This window comes from Canis lupus, chromosome 32 (genome assembly GCF_011100685.1).
Source record: "Canis lupus familiaris isolate Mischka breed German Shepherd chromosome 32, alternate assembly UU_Cfam_GSD_1.0, whole genome shotgun sequence".
In the NCBI taxonomy this organism is placed as follows: domain Eukaryota; kingdom Metazoa; phylum Chordata; class Mammalia; order Carnivora; family Canidae; genus Canis; species Canis lupus.
The window spans coordinates 6,349,542-6,370,968 of NC_049253.1; the positions used below are offsets into that span (position 1 = coordinate 6,349,542).

A 21,427-nucleotide genomic window follows, 5' to 3' on the forward strand; every position below is an offset into this window, starting at 1 on the left:
TGTCTTTGTAGTATCATATATTAAATTCTTAGAACAAGGTTTGGAATCCAAGAGACCTGGATCAGATGACAGCTCTATGTGCCCTCTGGTAGGTGTGACCTTCCAGCAAACATACTGTTAATTGAATCTTGTTTGCTCAAATGTACAACAGGCATAATAACCATTACTTTCCACAATTCTCGAAAAGATTAAAAATGTAAATATACGTTAAGTGGTTAACAAAGTGTTTGGCACATAGTAGATACTAAATAAACAATAGTTACTACGAGAAGAATACAGATTAGCCTTATACTTCAAGTTCTCCATTTTTAACTTGGTTTCATTTTTAATATAGGAGGTGATGAATGGGCTTTAAAGAATACTGAAGAAATGGACCGCTGTCTTGGAGGAGAAGGCTCAGTAGGTGAAACACTAAGGAGACCATTGTAATTACTGAGCACCAAGATAATAGACCCCCTCTCTGATGATGACATATAAGTGGGAAGGAGTAAATCCTAATGGGTAGTTTTTATTTCCCCTAATGGGTAGTTTTAATGTAGATATTTTTAATATAGAATCTACAGGATGTGATAACATTGGAAATAGGGAATATAAGGAAGAGATCAAACATTACCCCAAGGATTGAATTTGTAGAAGTGAGGAAATGGTACCATTAACAGAAATTGAGAGTTTGGAAAGGATGCACTGTGGCATCAACACATGAAATATAAGAGAGGAATGAGCACCTCTGGAGAGCTACAGGGGCTGAGGACCATGATGTGGGAATTCTCTGTATGGAGCCAGTAGGCAAGGATTTTGGTAGTGATATCCACTCCAAAGTAGTGGTAAAGGCCTAATTATAAAGAAAAAGGGAAGGAAGAAGAACAAGGCGGAAGTATGAACACTGCAGGAACGATTCTTAGCAGTAGGAGACCCAGGAGAACTGGGATTAAGGAAGTCAAAGGAAGACTCATTTCAAGAAAAGATAGCAATTGGCCATGTAGATTTCTACAGATCCTCATGAGGATGGGGCTGGAGTAAAGTTGCCTGGATTTGGCCATTGGGAGTCCCTAGCCTGGTGATTAGTAGGATTCTTGGATTGGTAGAGGGATTGAAACCAGAACACGCATATTTAAACAGGTGGCAGTGGGAGATAGTGATAGAACCCATCCAATATGAATCCTTTTTATGTTTCTGAGGTGCACTTGGAATCTGGCATTGCCAGCCTGTTGGAAGGGCCTGGTTTGAAGCTCAGGGAGTAAACCACAGAAATGCACTCAGGAAATGAGGTGAGCTGGGAATGTTAAGGAAAAGGGCTTGCATCTAGTCATTAAAATATCTAGTGAGGGCTGTGGAGTTTATTGTCACTCTCCCCCTTACCAGTCAGATTTTCAGATCCTAATCTGAAGTAAGATCCTACCAGATCCTAGGAAATGAAGCAGATCCTAGCCCTGAGATGAGGTAAGAAACTAAGTTGATAAGTGGGTACCAGAGCCAGAAAGAAGCAAAAACTGGACAAGGCCTATGGAGGATGGAGGAAGGATGTATTCAGCTGAACCTCTGGAGCAGAAGATGAGAGTCACATAAACACATGTTTAGAAAATGAGTCACCCATCTCTCTAGAAAAGCAGTTGTTTATTGGCTAATATTATTTACCACTTAGGGCTGACTGTAGCTAATTATCAAAGTAGGAAATTCACTGGTTTTCCCCTGAAGACATGACTTCTGCAGTTCATTTGTTAACTCCACACCGTTTCTCCCCTTAAAGAGCCGCCAAATCTGCACAGCTAAATAGTCTCAGAACTATCCATTTGAAAAATGTATCTATGAGTGTATCTAGCTGTGGCATGTAAAATGAATAAAAATATGAAAGATAATATATAGTAATTAAAAATACAGGTTCTGTGGCTCTGTAGCAGAAAACTATCTCAGAGGGTTGTGAGTCATATAGTAACACTCAAAAAATGTTACCTGTTATTATTACCTTAGTATAAAACTTGAGTATAAAACTTGAAGTGACCCCTATTTCTAGTGAGAAATAAGGTTAAACATTTAATGCTCAAATTTCCTCATTCCATAAGATAAAAAAATTTCATGTTGTTTATATGATTACTGGGAAACTATGACATGCAAAGAGTAGTTATTACTATTCCTTCATCCTTTGGTCCCAGCACCAACAAGGAACTCTCCAGGAGGAAACCACAGAATTGATAAATTCCAAGCTTCTCTTTGATTCTGGAATGTATATTCTAATTCTCAAATATATGTAAATTCAAAAGTTTTATCTTTTTAGAGTATTCATTGCTTTTAGTACACAAAAGTTATTGAGTGAAGGAAAATCCAAAAATACTGAAAAGAAATAATTCATACACCTACTTCCAAAGATAATCACAGTTAAAATTTAGGAAATTGTTTGAAGTTTGAGAATTTTATCTATCTCATATCTTACTTAACTCTTTCTCTATCCATCCATCCAAACAACCAAACATAAACCAAATAAAAAACAGATTAAGCTAAACTAAACTAAATTGAGATTAAAATAAACTCTTCAGTAACTTGAATTTTTAGTTAACATATTGTGACATTTTTCCATGCCAGAACTTTGCTAAGCACGATTTAGTGCAATAATAGCTGCATATATTTTATTGTACAACATGCCAGTATTTGAAAGAACTTCCTGTGTTTCCATTGTCCCCTCTGAATATCTTCAGACAACCTATTAATAATGCAGTACAAACTCATTACGATAGGGAGAACACCACCTAATGTTTCAATAGAAAGAATTCAGAGGGGAGATATGCATAGGACTTGGGATCTGGACTCAAGATGTTTAAAAAAGAAGTCTTCCAAGAAGGAAATAGAAAATTGGGCAAAATCTATGATATAAGAGCTGAAAATTAGTGGATGCTGTAAAGTAATTATTGAAAACTGAACTGATGAGTAAGTTAGTTAGCCAGGTGAGCAGAATACTCTCTCGAGTAACTTGATAGAAAGAAGTTCCCAAATAAAACAGTAAAGTTATTTATTAATTTATAGTACTATATTTCCTGGCAGAGTTTTCCGAAAAACAAACAAACAAACAAACAAACAAAAACCCAAATCTAAGTCATTCTAACATAGATAGTCTATGGTTTTATCTAATTCCTAATAATACAGATGGTTTCAAATGTCAATGTGTCTTTTATAGTTTTAATATTAATTTTCCAAATATATTTTAAATATTCATTTAGCGTTATTTACACCACTACCACCTAAATCCATGCTATCACTTTCTCTTACTTTTGCCTTCTAAGCTGATCACTTTAGATTACTAACATTGATTTTCCACAGGCAGCCAGAATAAACTATGGGATACAGAATATCACATGCATTTTTAAATCCTTGCAGTGCTTCCACACTGTTCTGTGTGTTTTTCTTTTTTCTTTTTCGTTTCTTTTCCTTCTTTTTTGTGTTTTTTGAGTAGGCTCCGTACCCAGTGTGGAGGCCAACATGCTGCCTGTACGCCCGATCCTGAAATTAAGACTTGAGCTAAGGTCAAGAGTTGGGTGCTTAACCAACTGAGCCACCCAGGTGCCCTTTCTTTTTCATATAGTTTTAAGTTCCCCATGACAGCCTCTCAGACCCTTCCCTATAGCCTCATTTGGCTCACTGCATGCTGCCCACAGTAGACCTCTTCTGGTTCCTCAAATTTACCATGTTCCATATACCAGAATACTTTTTCCTGTACTTTTTAAAAAAAAAGATTTTATTTTTAAGTAATCTCTACACCCAACGTGGGGCTCAAACTCACAACCCCAAGATCAAGAATTGAATGCTCTTCCAATTGAGCCAGCCAGGGACCTTGCTTTTCCCTGTACTTTCTTTTATCTAGTTCTTACTTATTTTTCAGATCTCATTTGCTCATCCCCTCTCAGAAAAACCTTCTTTGCCTACTCCACCAAGACAAATATTCTACATTCTCATAGCTCCCTATATTCTTCCTTTATATTGCTTAAATTTCTTACAAACCATTGATTAAATGCCTATCCCCCTCCAAATAGTGGGGACACTGCTTATTGTGCGTGGCCTAATGTATAAACAAACAACTTATACAATAAATGTTGCAAAATTAATGCACAATTCACATTTAAGCTGCAGAAAGAAGCTCTTTGTTTTCCATATACTTTGATAACTCTCTCAGCTTAAATGTCTCTGCCTTCAAAAACACCTTTAAACTCTTAATTTGAGGGCACACCTTCTTTGTTAAATGAATCAAGTACTTGTGAAAAAAAAAAGTGTTGCTTACAAATAAGCAATTAATTGAAAACTCTTTTTTTGGAGTAATAAATGAAGTAGAAAAACACAAAAAATGGGAAAACTTTAGAGAAAAATGTTCATGGCCCTTTGCAGTGATATTGCTATAGCTTCCAAGATTTCTAAAAATCTGTTTCCCCTATTGGATGAAATCTTTGTGTGGGCATATGTGTGTATTGGGGGTGTGTGTAGTAGGGGTAAAATGATAGAATGATTCTTTCATTTATTTTTTTAACTTGAACCATATAGATACTTGTTCTGACTAGAGTTGGACCATTTTACAACAAAGCTAAATATTAATAACCTCACTAATGGAAACTGGCATAATATGGAAAAATAAAATATGGTCATACCCCCAACCACTTATTTCCATTCATTCATTAATTATACTTTTATTCTTAAGCTTTGAGTTATAGTGATACTTTACATTTATACAGGACTTTTAAGAGGTCTTTTTAAAATGCTTTGTTTTACATAGGGCAGGCTAAGCTATAGAAACAAAAGTTTAAAATTCAGTTCCTTTGAGAACAAAAGTTTATTTCTTTAGTCTAGAGCAGAGTTTCCAGGTCAACAGCAGCTTTGCTTTTATGAATTCTTTCAGGGATCCAGACTGACATCTTCAGCATGACACTTAGAAGATCATCCTAGGATTTGCCATGCCAGTCATTCAGGAATGTGAAGAACATTAAGCAGCATGAATGTGGTGTTGTTTTGTGGGGGTGGGAGCTGGGGAAAATGCAAAACCTAAAGTGGTATACATCACTTCTGCTCCCATTTCTTTGTCAAGAATTTAATCTGAAGGCAAAAACTTTTGCTAGATGTGTGCTACCTATGTGCTCAGCTCCAACCCTATTTTTGTAGAAGGATAGAACAGACTCTGATGGTTAGGTTTAGCTACATGTATTACTGCATTGGCCAAGTAAAACTTTAAAACCACTTCTCTTTCTACTTTTTAAATGAATGAGTGAGCATATCTACAACGAACTTCTACAAAGCAAAGAAGCAGAGAAATAAGAAATATTGGAGGCCTTGGTAAGCTAGGAATGAAATAGTAGTTGATAACAAATTATAATAAATAATAATGAATAGCCTGACCTGTCATGCAAATAGGACAGAGGTTACTATAATTCTACAGTATTTGTTGATAATAAATTGAGTAAGAAAACGTATTTTAAAATCTATTCTGTGTCGAGTTTGTGTTGCCTAGTTGATACCATATAGCAAAGCCTTGGCATTGGGCCCTACATGAAGAAAAAACAACTTTCAAGTTTTGGCAAAGATAATTTAAACCATTAATATTTTTTTAAAAGCTAAGTTTGAAAATGAAGAAAGATGAGGGAAATGCTATCCTCCTCTAAAGCCACATGAATTAGGAGAAGAGTTTTAGCACAGGAATAGACAAATAGAAGATAGAGAATAATGAAGCAATTCCATGTATCATGACTATATGATTTTTTAAAAGGTCTTCTAAAGAAGTGGGAAAGATGAACTATTCAGTTAATGCATTGGCAAAACTAGATATTTTATTTTAAAAAATATTTTATTTATTTATTTATGAGAGACATATAGAGAGAGAGGCAGAGACACAGGCAGAGGGAGAAGCAGGCTCCACGCTCAGAGCCTGACATGGGACTTGATCTTGGGTGTCCAGGATCACACCCTGGGCTGAAGGCAGGCACTAAACCGCTGAGCCACCCAGGCTGCCCAAAACTAGATATTTTAGAGAAAAACATGAAAGTAGATACTGGCCTTGTACCGTTCACAACAATAAATTTTAGACAGGTTAAAATACTAATCATAACAGTGTTAAGAGAAAAACACAGGCAAATATACAACCTTGTGAATAGAAAAGGTTTCTTCAACATGTAAGAAACAGACAAAAACAGATCATGTAGGGCTTCCTAAAACACATACAATATGTTGGTCTCTATTTCAAGATGATTAGAAAAGTGATTGAAGTATTTTAGCAAAGGAATTGTGGGATCAGTTTGTTTTTAAAAGATCATTCTCTCAGATGTGCAGAGGAGATGGAAGCTAGCAGAAATTAATGGAGTTGGGAGGCTTTCTCTGCAAACTTGGTTGAGAGATGACAACAGTTTGGTCTAGAATGCCAGTGATGAGAAATATGAAGTGAATAGATAATTCTAGAAATACTTGGTAGTCGCTGTATGGGATGGTGACAAGAGAGATGAATCTATGAAACTAAGCAGGGTCCTGATGAGGAAACACCTGGTAGGGTGTACTAAAGATTTTGGACTTTTTTTTTCATAGGATTAATGGTGAGGAGAGACATATTAGATTTCTTTAATGTGAGTTCACTACAGAAGGATGACTTAACGCCCTAATCCAAGTGAGAGAAGGTGGTGGCCTAAAAGAAGGTATTTGCAGTGGAGATGGCAGGAGGTACAGGGACATATGATTGGTTGGGGGTAGTAAGGCAGAGGGATTGTTACTTACAGGCGGCCCTCAAATTTTACTGAGATATGGAAGAGGTGTAAGTGAAGAGGGAATACAGGAGATGAATTTTTTTTTTTTTTTTTTATGATAGTCACAGAGAGAGAGAGAGGCAGAGACACAGGCAGAGAGAGAAGCAGGCTCCACGCACCGGGAGCCCGTTGTGGGATTCGATCCCGGGTCTCCAGGATCGCGCCCTAGGCCAAAGGCAGGCGCCAAAGCGCTGCGCCACCTAGGGATCCCAGGAGATGAATTTTCAGACATAGAGGTGGAATATCTAAGAGGAAGTTTCTAATAGGGAGCAGGAAACACGTGTCTGAAGCTCAGGAAGAGATTGGAGTTTGAGAGGAAGATTTCAGAGTTATTAGCATTTCCATATCTAACAGACTCTTGTTATCTCCCCACTCTCTATGTGCCCGCAAGAAGAGGGGGTCCTACTTGATTCTTTGGGGGTTTGTGTCCCTTCTTCCCCCTTCCCCTTAGCTAGGAGTCAGGGACTGACTGGTGAAAGAATAGGAAAGTCCTTACCTGGAAAGGAACAAAATCTGGATGGAATCTACATTCTCGAGCTGAATGTAAAAGAGGTTCAGGCTGAGACTTTGCCTGAAATCACACCAGGTTGTTTGTTTGTCTTTGTTCTGCTTCCTCCCCATCCTTACCCTTTTCTCTGAGAGCTCTGCCTCTCCATAAATCACTTGCACAGACATTTTTGTCTACGGGTCTACATCTGGAGAGCCAAATTTAAAACAGGTAATAATCAGGAAAATTAGTTATTAAAGCAGCCTGAGAAGGGTGTGTGTAAGGTTAAGAACAAAAGCAGCCTACAATGGAATGCCGAAGCATACCATTCACCATAAAGTTGGAAAAAAAAAAGAGCTCAGGAATGAGCCTGAAGAAAAGACAGAAATGTTGTGGGTGTTGGGAGGTGCTGTGAATGGAAAATATGGTGCTGGATGTGGAAACCTACAGAGAACATTTTAAACCCAGTATGAAATCATACAAAGAAGTCAAATTATGGAAGGATTGAAAATGATCTATTATATATAGACAGGAAAAGGCTTTATTACACCCTATTAAATATTGGGCATTTTTAATATTTTGGAGATAGAGACTGATGATAATATATATGTATATATTTTAATAAAAGGTATTTTTGAGCCCTGTACCAGTGCTGCAGTAGGAGACTGACAGTTCCTGTCATATAAGGGGCCAATAGTCACAGTCCAGTGTAAGAAGTGTTGCAACAGTAGTAAGTGAAAGTCATTACCCATGCACAGAGGAAGACTTAACATCTGCTAATTCATGTTTTTACTTTGTTAATGATCAATAGCCTTTTATACAGTTGTTTTGGTTTATGCATCGTACTTTATATTAAATATAATCTCCTGCTACAATTCTTTTTAGCAGAGTGTTAGATATCTTCATGGAGGGTCAAATATGCTAATCCATGTGCTTGGAAGTAATGGGAAAAAAAGCTACCTCTTCATTGTGCGGGTATCGCTTATTTCCTTGTTCATTTACACATTTATGTTTATTTGTAGGGGAAAAATTCCTTCTGAACCTGATGAAATGAAGAAAATCTTTTCAGTTATGAGCTTCTGTTTCATGAATAGTTCATTTCTTCACCTGCAAGCTCATCTCTCATGAATGGATAGTTTGGTGAATAGATTATCAGCTTACTAGTAGACTATTTTTGTGTCTGGCTCTATGAGATTCAATTATTATATCTTGAGAAAGCTAATTGGAAAAAACAACAGCAAGTTGCATTCTTCTCCTTGCCTCCAAATACTCAGTGGAAAGTGGCTACAATACACACCCTGCTAAAACTCTCACAGCAATCTACTTATTACTGATAGTCTTTACTGTAAGGAGCTGTGGAGATAGCATCATCTCTCTGTTGTTTCTTGTCTTGTAACTGTAGCAAGGAATATCAATGACTGCCAGTATCCGTTTTGTTTACCTAAGTATTAGAAACTTACTCTTTCCTGGTGGGACTCCTGAAGGCTTCCAATTTTTAATTGCAAAATGGCAAAAAAGAGAAAAAAAGAGATCTTCTATCTTTGGTTCTCCTGTTGTATTTGTACGTAGTGATGATTTTCATTCTGTCTTCTACCTCTTTGCTACTTTGGTCAGTTGATACCATCACACACACACACAAAAGGGAGGGAATATATTTAGAGCAAAATATTGTGTGGTCTTGGTATTAACATGATTTCATCTGATGGAAGTCTAGCAATGTAGGTAGTGACTGGGCTCTGCTTAGAACTAGTTACCCCCCTAAAACTCCCCACCCCTCATACCTCACACCTCTTCCTCTGTTCACTGTTACCTTTTCCAGCATTAAAGAATACATTTTAGAAGAAGATAAAATTATGACTGCTTTTCTTTCACCTTAGCAAACAGAACATTAGGAGCTTATAACACTAGCTGATTTCAATCTTTGTGTGATTAAATCAATTGAGAAACCAAATATGCACATGTTTATAACTTTTTTCCCATTTATACTTGAATAATGTATTTTATTTTAAAAGATTTTATTTATTTATTCGAGAGAGAGAGAGAGAGAGAGAGGCAGAGAGAGGCAGAGACAGGCAGAGGGAGAAGCAGGCTCCCTGTGGGGAGCCCGTTGCAGGACTCCATCCCAGGACGTCCAGGATCATGACCTGAGCCAAAGACAGAAACTTAACCACTGAGCCACCCAGGCATTCCTGCATTTTATTTTTTGTATAACTTTCAGCTCATGTGTTTTACTAAATTTTAGAAAATTTCTTAACTTTAACCTGCCAATCCTTCATTCCCATTTGTAACTTCTGACGTCCTTTTCACATTTATGACTTCCTAAGTATTTCTTCACATCATAAAATGGATCTTCTTTCATAGTAGGGGTGGTATTAAACTAGTGTAGGAATTACAAAAACTTATTTCAAAGCCACATTTTCATTTCCTTAACTGAGTTGTGTCTTCACAGTGAGACCTAATCATTTGAAACTTTTGGCATCTGTCTTTTATTACAATGTAAAATTTAGTAATGCCAGTATATCTACAAAAACAGAAATTCCTTCTCCCTTTATGGACTTCAATGGCATGAAAATTAGTACTAGATCCTTTTTCCCTTGATGTTAATTTTTAATGTATTTTAAAAATCCACTTCTCCACGTAAGCACTTTCAATTATAGGCATACTGGGACTATCTTAATTGAAAATGATCACCTTAGAGTAATAAGTTTTATTGGTATATTAATTATCAACAACTTTAAAAAAAAAAGATTTTATGTATTTATGAGAGAGAGAGGCAGAGGGAGAAGCAGGCTCCATGCAGGGAGCCTGACGTGACTCGATCCCAGGTCTCCAGGATCAGGTCCTGGGCCAAAGGCAGCGCTAACCGCTGAGCCACCTGGGCTGCCCAACAACTTTCATATAAAAATTGCAATTAGATCATTTAAATTCCAAAATAATTAATTTGCCCATTCAATAAAATTCATTGAGCAGCTATTATGTCCAGGTACTATTCCAGTTGCTGGAAATAGAGTAGTAAACAAAACAGACAATAACGCATGCCCTTGGGGAACTTATATTTTAGTTGGGAAGTAAACAATTAACAGGGAAAACATTTATAGTATACTAGATGGTAATAGATATTAAGGGGAACAATAAAGCAGGCAGTGCAAATAGAAATCATGTCTGAAAAATGGGCAGTAATTGATAGAGTGGCCAGGTAAAGCTGCATTGATGAGGTGATATTTGAGAAAATACTAGAAGGAGGTAAAAAAATGCAATAGGAGAAATGAATATTCCAGGAAAGAGAGAATAGTACATGTGAAGTCCCTAATCAGGAGCATGCCAAGTCATGCTCCAGAACAGCAGAGGCCAATGCGGCTGGAGTAGAATGAGCCAGGGTACAAACTGAGGGTAAGAAGACGAATGGAGTAGGGATGGAGGGCAGACCCGTGAAGGCCTTGTTAGCCATTTTTGGAATTTTGCTTTTTAATCTAATTGAGTTACTAAGACTTCAGAAGTTTTTGAGCAAAGGCATGATTTGTTCTGACTGAGGTTTTAAGGGGACCATTATGCCTGCCATGGCTAGACTAGAATGAAAAGGGGTAAGGGCAGACACAGGAGACCAGGAAGAAGGCAAGAAGATTATAATCCAAATGGGATTTCTGTGTAACTTTAGAAGGATTACTGTCTTGTAAACATTAAAAAAAAAAAAAAAAATCACTGTTTTAAGAAAGCCCAAACTTCAGAAATAACTGTCAATCTTTGAATAAGAGAAATATTTTAATCAGTCTAAGATATTAATCAGGAAACAGCACAAATATTGAGTAAGCAGTGTTTAAAATACACATTTATTGTCTAATAATACATCAATATTGAAACTCTTGTTTCATTGTATCATACAATCATCATAACCACTCACAATTATTGCTAGTTTAAATAACTGAGATAAATACTGTAATTATGTAGACCTAATTACTTGAATATTCAAAAATTTTTTTCCTCCCCGGAGTTGTAAAATTTTATATTATCTTTATTTATTGTTTTAATTATACTCACTCTGCTTCATTTTCAGATTCAGAGAATGTTACATTATTGCATTATAACTTGGAACCATGTTGCTAGATATTTAAGACACAATGTTAAAAATCTTTAGCAGACGAAATCTTTTTTTTCCAATTTTATGGCTCAATTATTAATATTTAGACCTGTTTTTCTTTATACAGCCTTTGGTATCATCTTGTATCATTACATTTTACACAATGTTCTATTTGCTTTTTATGGCTAGGAATAAAAATAGGCACAAGGTTCCATTTTGTTACAGTGGTTGGAATTGGTAAATACTTTGAAAACCTCAGTAAAAGCTCTGCTTCTTGGCAGGAGATCATTCCCCAGATGAGGAAATGTGTGACTACGGACAAGCAGCCCTTGGGAGATGGCAACAATTCCTCTACATTAGACTGTATATCCAAGTTATCCTTTATCTTCCAGCTGCGGAAATCTGAGTCCATGATGTGATGCTAATCATGAACAAATCAGCCAGAACTACGAGGTTTTTAGGGTCCCCTGCTGTAAAACAAAGGACAGCAATTTGGAAAGACCGTTCAAAACCGTTTTGTTCTGCCTTCAAAATTGCAGATGCATAGTTTATTAAAGACAGAAGGGAGGGCCAGGGGTTGTTTCAGCGATCAGCGATTTATTTTAAATCTACTTTTTTCCTCCTATTTACTGTCTGCTAATGCTAAGGACACACTCTTGAACCGTTAAGTCGCTTACGAAGCGTACTTCCGGGTCACTGCCTAGCCAGGTCTTCGGTCATGCGAGCAGAACACGCCCGGCCGCTAGACTTCTCTTTCTTCCCTTTGCAAAACGAAACGGGCCGGAACGTGTTCACGTGATGCGAGTGACGTCAGCCCCAGCCAGGTCGCGTGACCGACACCCAACCTGCCCAGCAGCCGCCCCCGCCCCCGCCCCCGGCCCCCGCCCCCGCCGCCCGGGCCGGAGATCTCGCGAGAAGCCGCCTTACTATCAGAACTTCCTGAGCTTACGCGGGAGTTACTCTGAAGGGAGGGTGTGGCTCGCTCCTCGCTCGCTCGGGGAGTGTTTGCTTTCATTCTAGCCTTCGGCAAAGGCTGAAGCGAAGGCCTGGGGCGGGGGTTGTCTGTCAAGAGTTTGAGCGACCCGGCCTGGAAAACGGCGCGGGGGCACGTGGGCAGTGAGGTGCAGTCGCCTCACACGTGAAACGTGGCGCACGGCGGGCAGCGCCCCTCGCTAAGCCGGCTGCGGGCGGCGGCGCGGCTTCTGCAGGCCGGGCCCGGAGTCCCCGGGGGCTGTGGGAGGCCGGGACCCCGGGCGGGACGCGGCCGACTGCCCACCTCCGGCCCCCGCGGTGTCGACCCCGAGCGGAGCCGAGCGGACGCGGCCGCGGCCGCGCACGTCGCCCTCCCCCCGGGGGCACCCCCCGGCCGGCCCGCGGCTCGCCCCGCGTCGTTCCGCCGCATCCAGCCCCAGTGTCGGCAGCCGCCTGACCGCGAGGTCACCTGGGCGGCTCGCCGTGTCGCCTCACTCGCCTAAACCCTCGCCGGGCTGCTCGTTCGTACATCCTCCGCCCCCCCCGCCCCCCCCGGCCCCCCGACGGGTGTGCGCGAGCGTGAGACCCGGGGCGGAGAGCGAGGTCCGCGAAGGCGCCGGGCTGGGAGTCGCTAGAGGGAGGTGTGGGACCGGCGAGGAGGGGGCTCCGCGGAGGGAGCGCGGGGGAGGGGAGGGGAGGCGAGGGGAGGAGGCGGAGGCCCAGGCCCGCGGAGGGCCGCCCGGGCTTCGCCCCATCCGAGCGCTCTTCCTCTCGCCGCGCAGCCGCGCAGCCTCGCAGCGGAGCGGCGCGGGCCCCAGGGGCAGCGCCAGGCAGCCGAGGCGCCCGCGGGAGGCAGGCGGGCCCCGGGCGCGCACGCTCGGCCGAGCCCCGGCGCGCCCCGCGCCCCCCGCGCCCCCCGCGCCCCGCGCCCCGCGCCCCGCGCCCCCCGCGCCCGCTGACAGCTGCAGCTGGGCTCGCGCTGTCCGCTCCCGGCTCCTCGGCCTCCGCCCCCTCGGGCTCCCTCCCCTCCAGCCCGGTGCGGCTAGTTTCGCAACTGCTCGCCTCTCGCCCCGTGCCCGGCTGTTTTCCATTTCCCGGCCCCTTCTTCCCGAGTACTTCGCCCCCGGCATTTGGGGGAGAGGGGCTGGGAAGGGGCGGGTGGAGCGTCCCGCGGAGAAGGAAGCACGGGCCGGAGGAGGAGGAGGAGGAGGAGGAGGAGGAGAATCGGCGGGCCGTGGGGAGGAGACCCCACGCCACCCTTTCTGGTCATCTCCCCTCGCGCCCCGCCCCTGCGCACACTCCCTCCCGGGCGAGCTACTTTCGGACGAGGAAAGTGAGGGCGGCCCTGGGTGGCAGCGCCGCGGGGCCAGTCCCGGGGAAGCCGCGCGTCTGTTGGAGTCGCGTCCGCCGGCTCTCCCAGCCAGGGGCATAGCCCGCACCGAGAGGATGGCTTCGACCGCAACCTGCACCAGGTTCACGGACGAGTATCAGCTTTTCGAGGAGCTCGGAAAGTAAGCGCCTTTGCCCGCGTCCGCACGTCCCCTTCCCAGCAGAGGGGCGGGTAGCGTTCCCCGACCCACCGGCCTCCCGCGCGGGGCGAGGGAGCTGGGGAGACCCGAGGAGTGGGAGGAGGGCCAGTGGCGTGGCCGGCTCTGAGCAAGGTGCTGCTCTAGCAAGAGGAGGGGGACCGAGACTGGAAAAGACCCTCCACCCCGCTTGTGTGGCCCATTCCGATAATCCTCAACCCACCTTCTCCCGCCCACCCCCCCCCACCCCAACCCTCTTGCACTAGAGACTTAGTGGATTTACGATCCCTGCAGTTGTAGCTGTCATCCTGAGAAGTGTGCGAGCGTGCGTGTGTGTGTGTGTGTGTGTGGAGAGAAAACAAGAACCCGTGTAAAATGCAACATAGATCGTGTTTTCTGTAAATAGAGATGCCTCCTGGTTAGCCGGCGTGTCGCCCGTACGACCCACGTACGAACGAGAACTCCCTGCCACAGACGGTGCCATATTTATTGATGCCGAAAGTTCAACTTGGCGTGGAGTCTATTTCACGTCCAGTAGTTGTTCTGTCCAGGAAGAGGGTCACCAAAGGAACTCGACCCCCTGCCCCATATCCACTACCCTTTGCACCTAGATTATTCGCTCATCATCATCCTTCCTAGGATTTACGTGTACATCTTCGCATTCTCTGGGAGGATTTATTTATACAGGCGACGGAAAAGACCTGGAGACCGAGAGAAAGCTTGCCAAGGGTAGCCTAGCGTCCTATAAAAACGACCTCCCACGCCCCGACTGGCGGAACTCCTCGGAGAATTTAAGGAAGGGGACCAGAGACCTCCTGAGGACCTGTGTGCTTAGGGACCCAGGGGCCAAACCGTGAATGTTGGTTTATGTAGCATCCCACCCAAACCCTATTCCTCTATCGCTAGTGCCGACTATTACTTACGAAAGGGGTGCGTTTATGTGTATGTATGTATGTATGTTTTATACAATTGAATTCAAGAAACTGTAATTATCTTTTAAACGTAATGACAAGTATATCCTTACATATTTATATGTTGTCTGCTGTTAAAACATGGAGACTATGTCGGAAGAGCAGCTTAATTCAAATCTCACCCTTCCCCCAGCTCAAAAGAGGGCACAGAGAAATCACCGTATCAGGACTTATTAAACCACACAAATGTTCCCAAGATTTCTATTTTAGTGAAAACAATCGCCATATTTACTTGGAGCCACATTAATTTTTTTTTTCTAATAAATAGGCAGCAGATTTTTGCTGCTCCTCCTCAGCCATGCTCTTTGCAGGTTTTTTTTTTTTTTTTTTTCCCTTCTCAGAGCATTTGGTACTATGTGAGTGTGAATTGTAAAATGTTTTCAAATTTCCTGGGCAAACAAGAGCCGTCATAATTGGCAGTTTCTTTCATTATGTTGATTAATAATGTGTGCTCCCAGTTAAATAAAATTTACTTTTATTCTTCAACATTAAAGAAGGCTTGGGTTCCCAGGAAGAATCGTTCATTTTCTGATATTACTGTAGCGCATTGATATTTTACAAATCACTAAATGCAGTAAAAATGCTCAGATTGCTGTGATTTTTAATAGGATATCAGAGCTGATTATATTGATGACATGCTAATTATTGGTTTTCAGGGGGGCTTTCTCAGTGGTGAGAAGATGTATGAAAATCCCTACTGGACAAGAATATGCTGCCAAAATTATCAACACCAAAAAGCTTTCTGCTAGGGGTGGGTATTTTCAACCACATAATACAGTATATGTTAATTATGTATTTGTCATGTTGATTGTTCTGTTGTCTGTAAATATATAGTTATAATTGAACTGTAGACTTAGGTGTCCTCTTACATTTTTGCAGTTACTTCCTTCTTGAATGCCTCTTGGTATGTATAGTTTAAAAGTTAAGTGAAGACATAGAATTTTAACAACAAATTATTAAATCATTCCAACTGTCCTGTGAGCAGCAGCATATGTAACTATTTTACAGCAAATAAGTTGTCCCTTAGTGCGTCTTGCTTTTAGCTCTGCTGTGAAACAACTTTCAGAAATACCCTGGAATGGAAAAATGTCTCACAACTGTCATTATTCTCTTTTGCTTTTAAGAGGAAAAATAGGTCATAGCTCAGTTGAATCATATTTCAATTGTAGTTACACTTGAACTTAATTTATCAAGGTATATTTAACAGTAATAGCTTTGGGAGGAAAAAATTTATCATTGCTATATTCTAGGAAGTTCAGCTTGATTTTGAGGTTTCCGTGTGTGCAGTCCAGACCTATACTGGGTCTTCCGCATTAAGGCTTCTCGCCGACTCCTGTAATGTATTTTACACATGCTTTATAGCCACGGAGATAATTCCTATCATAAAATAGCTGTTGACATACGCAAAAAAAAAAAAAAAAAAAAAACCAAAAAAAAGAAAAAAAAACAAACCTTGAAGGGGCCTCACTGCATTCTTTTGTTGAACGCATGCAAAAGTACTTACACTGAAATGTTAGGCATTCTAATTATTGTGAGCACGTGTCTAATGTATTTCCATGGGAATTTATGGTTTAATGGAATTTAAATGGAATTAAAATGAACAAAATGCCACAATATAAGCCATTTTAGTGACCTGGTTTATTTTAAGTAATGAGAGAGGAAATTCTATTAGGGTTAGTTTGCCTCATTTCAATTTGTCTTCTAAAAAGTGCTGCTTCCTAGGATCCTTGTGTTTGGTCTCTGCCATGATTTTTTAAAAACTTTTCCTCTCTCTGTTACAGATTCTACTTTTAACATATGCTTGAGGTTTAGATTGGCATTTCAGTTCATTTATTTGAATCAGAGAGATTTTGTTGTGATTTCCTTCATCTGATTTTAACGGTCTTCCTAGGGACATCTATGTGCTAAAGTAACCAGTACCATAGCTTCACAGCTTGAGAACTAATGAGAAGCACGTCATCCTTGATTACACTCCCCTATCCCTCTTCTCTCCACAGGAAGGTTTTTAACAGTCAAAATGAGTTGCTAAACTGTAAATGACATTTTAGTTTTTAAAAAAGAAAAAAAAAGTGTATAATTCTGTCAGGGCTTATATGTTTTCTTTCCCTACACTAGGTACTTTTGGCGAGAGTAGGTAGTAGTTCTTTTGGAGGCGTTATACCACCTGTCCCAAATCTCTTAGTGGCTTTAAATTTTCTTTCAAAACAAATCAGTCTCATGCTTCACTTCTACTGATTTTCTTAATTAGTGTTATCCCTCTTCATCTACCCTGCTTCATACTCCCTATATCAGAATGGCAAATACAGTTTCTGCTCACATTTTATTTTTCTTCTGACTCCAGTCTGTGGAGGATAAGTCTTCTCTAACTTGATGGGATTCCTTCTTCCTGCCAGTGTTTCTCACCTGCTCATACTCCACTTTAAAGAACAATCTACATCCCAAACCACTTTGCCCCATCTGGATTTAATGATTCCAATTACGTTTAGGAAAAGTAGGGTGAAGTACTAAAAGACCTCTCCCTCTCCAGTTTTCTTGTGACTTTGGGCAAATTTCTTAACCTGCCTACGTTAAACCCTTCTGAGGAGTGAGGTGGTACAGAAGCAGGTGTTGGAATAAATGCCCTGGGTTTAAATTCTGATTTCCCTATTAATTGTAATCTTGGGGCAAGATTACGTGTTTTTGATGAGCCTTTGTTTACTCATCCATAAAATGGACTAATAATGTAACCCTTTTATAGGGTTTGTGAGGAGTAAATTAATATAGTACAGAACGCCACCTGCTACATAATACGTATTCAATGAATATTAGCTGTTATTATTATCTCTTGGGTCGTAATGATCAGATGGGATTACTAACATGAAAGAATGTGAAAATTATGAATCCAGGGGCAGCCTTGATTTAGCCGTGAGAATGCAATTTGAATCTTGACTTTACTACTTAATGTGTAAATTTGGATTAGTCACTTATCTTTTCTTGATCTCAGGTTCTTCATCAACAAAATGGGGGAAGAGTACTCATAGGGTATCCTGGGTGGTTTTGCGGATTCAGTGAATTTTACGAGAATCATTTCTTAATTGCAAAGTGCTGAGTCAATTTTACTATTACTGCTCACCTGTAAAATATTATAGTACTTGAAAATGTTCAGTTTATTTTATCACCACAACTAGAGCTACTTATAGCATATTTATACTTTTGAATTTGTACACTTGTTTAAAGTTGTATTATTAAGTATATTAAGTTGTAAACTCTTAATGAAGTGCTTTCAGTTTTTAATATAACATTTCACAGCATTGTGTATATAGGAAGAGTTCAGTATGGAGTGACTAGGATCAAATGGTTTGTGAAGGAGTTAAATACTTGTTCTTAGGCAAAAACTAAGCAAATCCTAGGGATGCATGGGTGGCTTAGCGGGTTGAGTGCCTGCCTTAGGCCCAGGATGTGATCCTGCAGACCCAGGATCCAGGAGTCCCACATCGGGCTCCCTGCAGGGAGCCTGCTTCTCCTGCTTATGTCTCTGCCTCTCTCTCTCTCTCTCTCTCTCATGAATAAATAAGTAAAATCTTAAAAAAAAAAAAAAAAAAACAAGCAAATACTAGATGTAATCAATAAGGTAGTGTATTAACATATGCTTTAAAATATGAACGTTAAAAGCACTCCCTTCTCAGAATATAATAATCCTTAAAATGACCTTTCTAGAAAAATTTAAGGTGATACATTTAAAGGGAAATTAGAATGATATGTAAGTTAGCATACTTTTCCCCCTCGTAACATACTGATTTTTTTTTCTTTCAGCTGCGCATAGCAGTTTTTGTGGAGCATATAATTTTTTTGTACAAATTTTTGTTTGTATAATTTAAAATGCTGTGCCTTTGTAAATCCAAGCTTTAAACCTGTTTGTTTTAAAGACCAGCCAGGTCCTCCAACTCAAATAGTATTCTTTAAATGTAACATTACAACTGAAAAAGAAAGGCTATTGTCAATACATATAAGACCATGAGGGATTGCTAAAAAATTTGGCTATATTCCTGCACAAATTTGCACATCCAACTATACTGTCACCCAGGCATTTTTCTGTGCCTAGATGTTAATGGATTTCCAGTACAGTTTCAGTTGCATTTCCTCTCAGCTGTTAGTCACACAAACCATATTTGGGAGACTCAGTCTGTTGAAGAATTTCTTCCCTATTGCTTTAGCACATGCATGCACAGAGCATTCATCATATGGTACTGATCAGATAGATTAAGTACACTGATACATAATTTGGCTTGTTTTAAAAATAGTATAGAAAAGTTTCAGATGGCTTGTATTTCATATGAAATTTCTCTCAAGTTTTTTTGTTAGGATTAGGTATGCTTAAATGGTGGTTACTGATGATAGAATTTTATCCTATTTTTACCATGGGAAGTAGAAATTATATCATTTTGGTCCTAGACAATTAGGTTGGTATTTAACAAATGCTAATTTGCCCTGCAGTTCTGAGATTTTTTTGATTTTTGACATGTTTATAACTGTAACATATTGTCAGGTTGTGTGAAGTTCATGAAAAGTTGTGATTGCAGTTCAGAATCCGGTGGACTGATGGTTTTGATGGCAGATGTCTTTAGAAATAGTATTTGTGATTTCACATTTTAAAGACTCTTTGGTAAATGATTTTTTTTAAAGATCGTAATGTCTTCTTGATATTCATTTTCCAGTGTAATTTTTGATCATTATAAACCACTTTCTATGACATGGGGTCTGATATGCCACAAGTCATTGTATTTGTAAAATGTAAACTACAATAGAAGCTTGAAATAGTATACTTTTATAAGTGTATTTTAACTTCACTCCCTTGGAATTTAAAAAGGGATTTCAGGGGATCCCTGGGTGGCTCAGCGGTTTGGCGCCTGCCTTTGGCCCAGGACGCGATCCTGGAGTCCCGGGATCAAGTCCTGCGTCGGGCTCCCGACATGGAGCCTGCTTCTCCCTCTCCCTCTGCCTGTGTCTCTGCCTCTTGCTCTCTTTATTGTCTATCATGAATAAATAAATAAATCTTAAAAAAAAATAAAAAGGGATTTCATTTTATATTTCTATAATACTTCACAGATACAACACAAGTCATTTGCATTATTTGATTTTTACTAGTTTTGTTATTCCCAAGTTGATGATCTTAGTAGACTGTGAATCAGGACTTTATAAAACTGCTTGATCATGTACCCCAAATTTGTTCCCAGCTTTGAAATCAATGTTGCATGTATGTCCTTAAGTAGTCTTTTTTATTTTATAATAGAGATGTCAACAACCAACTCTTGCTACTTGTTTTCTTCTTCGACACCCAGGCAATAAAGCAATTACTGCAATTTTTCAGCCTTATGGTTACTGGTCTTAAATTGAAAGCAGAACCGAGATGTTATAGATGAGTCAGATTGTTGTGATTAAACATTATTGATTTGGCGATTTGGAACCAATTGGGTGAATTAATATTTTTTGAAAGTTTATTGGTTTGAGCAATGTTTAAGAAAAAATTAGTAAATTGTTTATTTTTGTATATGGAATTTCTACAGCTTCTTAATTATTGGGTCCCAAAGTGGCGTGTATCAATTTTAACATTTAGTGTCCTTTAGTTACATTTAGTTGTATTTGCATTCTTACAAATGTTTTGATATTGCATATCTATTTTCCTCTTTTGGTGAGTGAGAATATTATTGATGTTCAAATTGGCTAGGAGATAAAAATGTATATCTGCATTTCTAGGAAATAATAAAAATCTTTTTCTGTGTTCCAACATCATTAACATAGGCAAATTTAATAAAGAATATGGTTGTCAGGTACCTCACTGTGATATTAATAACTAGTGTCAACCTCTACCCAACTGATTATGAAGTAGGAGTTGAACACCTGGAGAACCTTCATTGTTTATACAATTAGATTAATACTTTTCATTTCCTTGAAATACTGAATCAACTTCATATAAAAATTAAAATTTAGGGGCAGCCCGGGTGGCTCAATGGTTTAGCGCTGCCTTCAGTCCAGGGCCTGATCCTGGAGACCTGGGATCGAGTCCCACATCGTGCTCCCTGCATAGAGCCTGCTTCTCCCTCTGCCTCTGCCTGCCTGTCTCTCTCTCTCTGTGTCTCTCATGAATATATAAATAAAATCTAAAAAGGAAAATTTAGTAGTAAATTTTAATGGGCCCTTTTAAAGTTAATAATCATGAGTTGTTATAGAGCACATACTGGGATTGTGTTGGGCATTTAACTTCATTTGTTAACTAGAATTTAATTTTTAAAAGTCTTTTTCCTGGGGCAATATGGAGGCTGACCAACTCCTAGTGCCTCTAGGGTTGAGTTGGTTTTTTTTTTTTTTTTTTTTAGACCTCTGTCTCTCTTCATTTATTAGGGTATGGTGTACACAATGTTTTTTTATTATTGGCAATTAATGATTGTTTTGTAAATTGCAGTGCTATACATTAAGTGGAGTCTTAGCAATATTTTTTTTTCTCTAAAACACAGTACCTCTCGGGCAGCCCAGTGGCTCAGCGGTTTAGTGCTGCCTTTGGCCTGGGGTGGTCCTGGAGACGCAGGATCTAGTCCCACGTCAGGCTCCCTGCATGGATTCTGCTTCTCCCTCTGCCTGTGTCTCTGCCTCTCTCTCTCTCT

The 21,427-nt window shown here is 40.2% G+C and overlaps 1 protein-coding gene across 18 annotated transcripts in view; it reads left to right on the top strand.

The window, feature by feature from the left end:
- The first annotated feature begins 13,249 nt into the window (after positions 1-13,249).
- Positions 13,250-21,427, top strand: part of CAMK2D (calcium/calmodulin dependent protein kinase II delta) — a 301,491-nt gene continuing 293,313 nt past the window's right edge. For 5 of the 18 annotated variants that reach the window (XM_038581800.1, XM_038581792.1, XM_038581790.1 and 2 more), the window contains exons 1-2: positions 13,256-13,803; positions 15,446-15,540. In XM_038581800.1, the coding sequence (XP_038437728.1) occupies positions 13,739-13,803; positions 15,446-15,540 (160 nt within the window). In that variant the 5' untranslated portion in view covers positions 13,256-13,738. Of the gene's footprint in view, positions 13,804-15,445; positions 15,541-21,427 lie in introns of all 18 variants that reach the window. The other 13 variants (XM_038581805.1, XM_038581793.1, XM_038581791.1 and 10 more) reach the window with 6 other exon arrangements.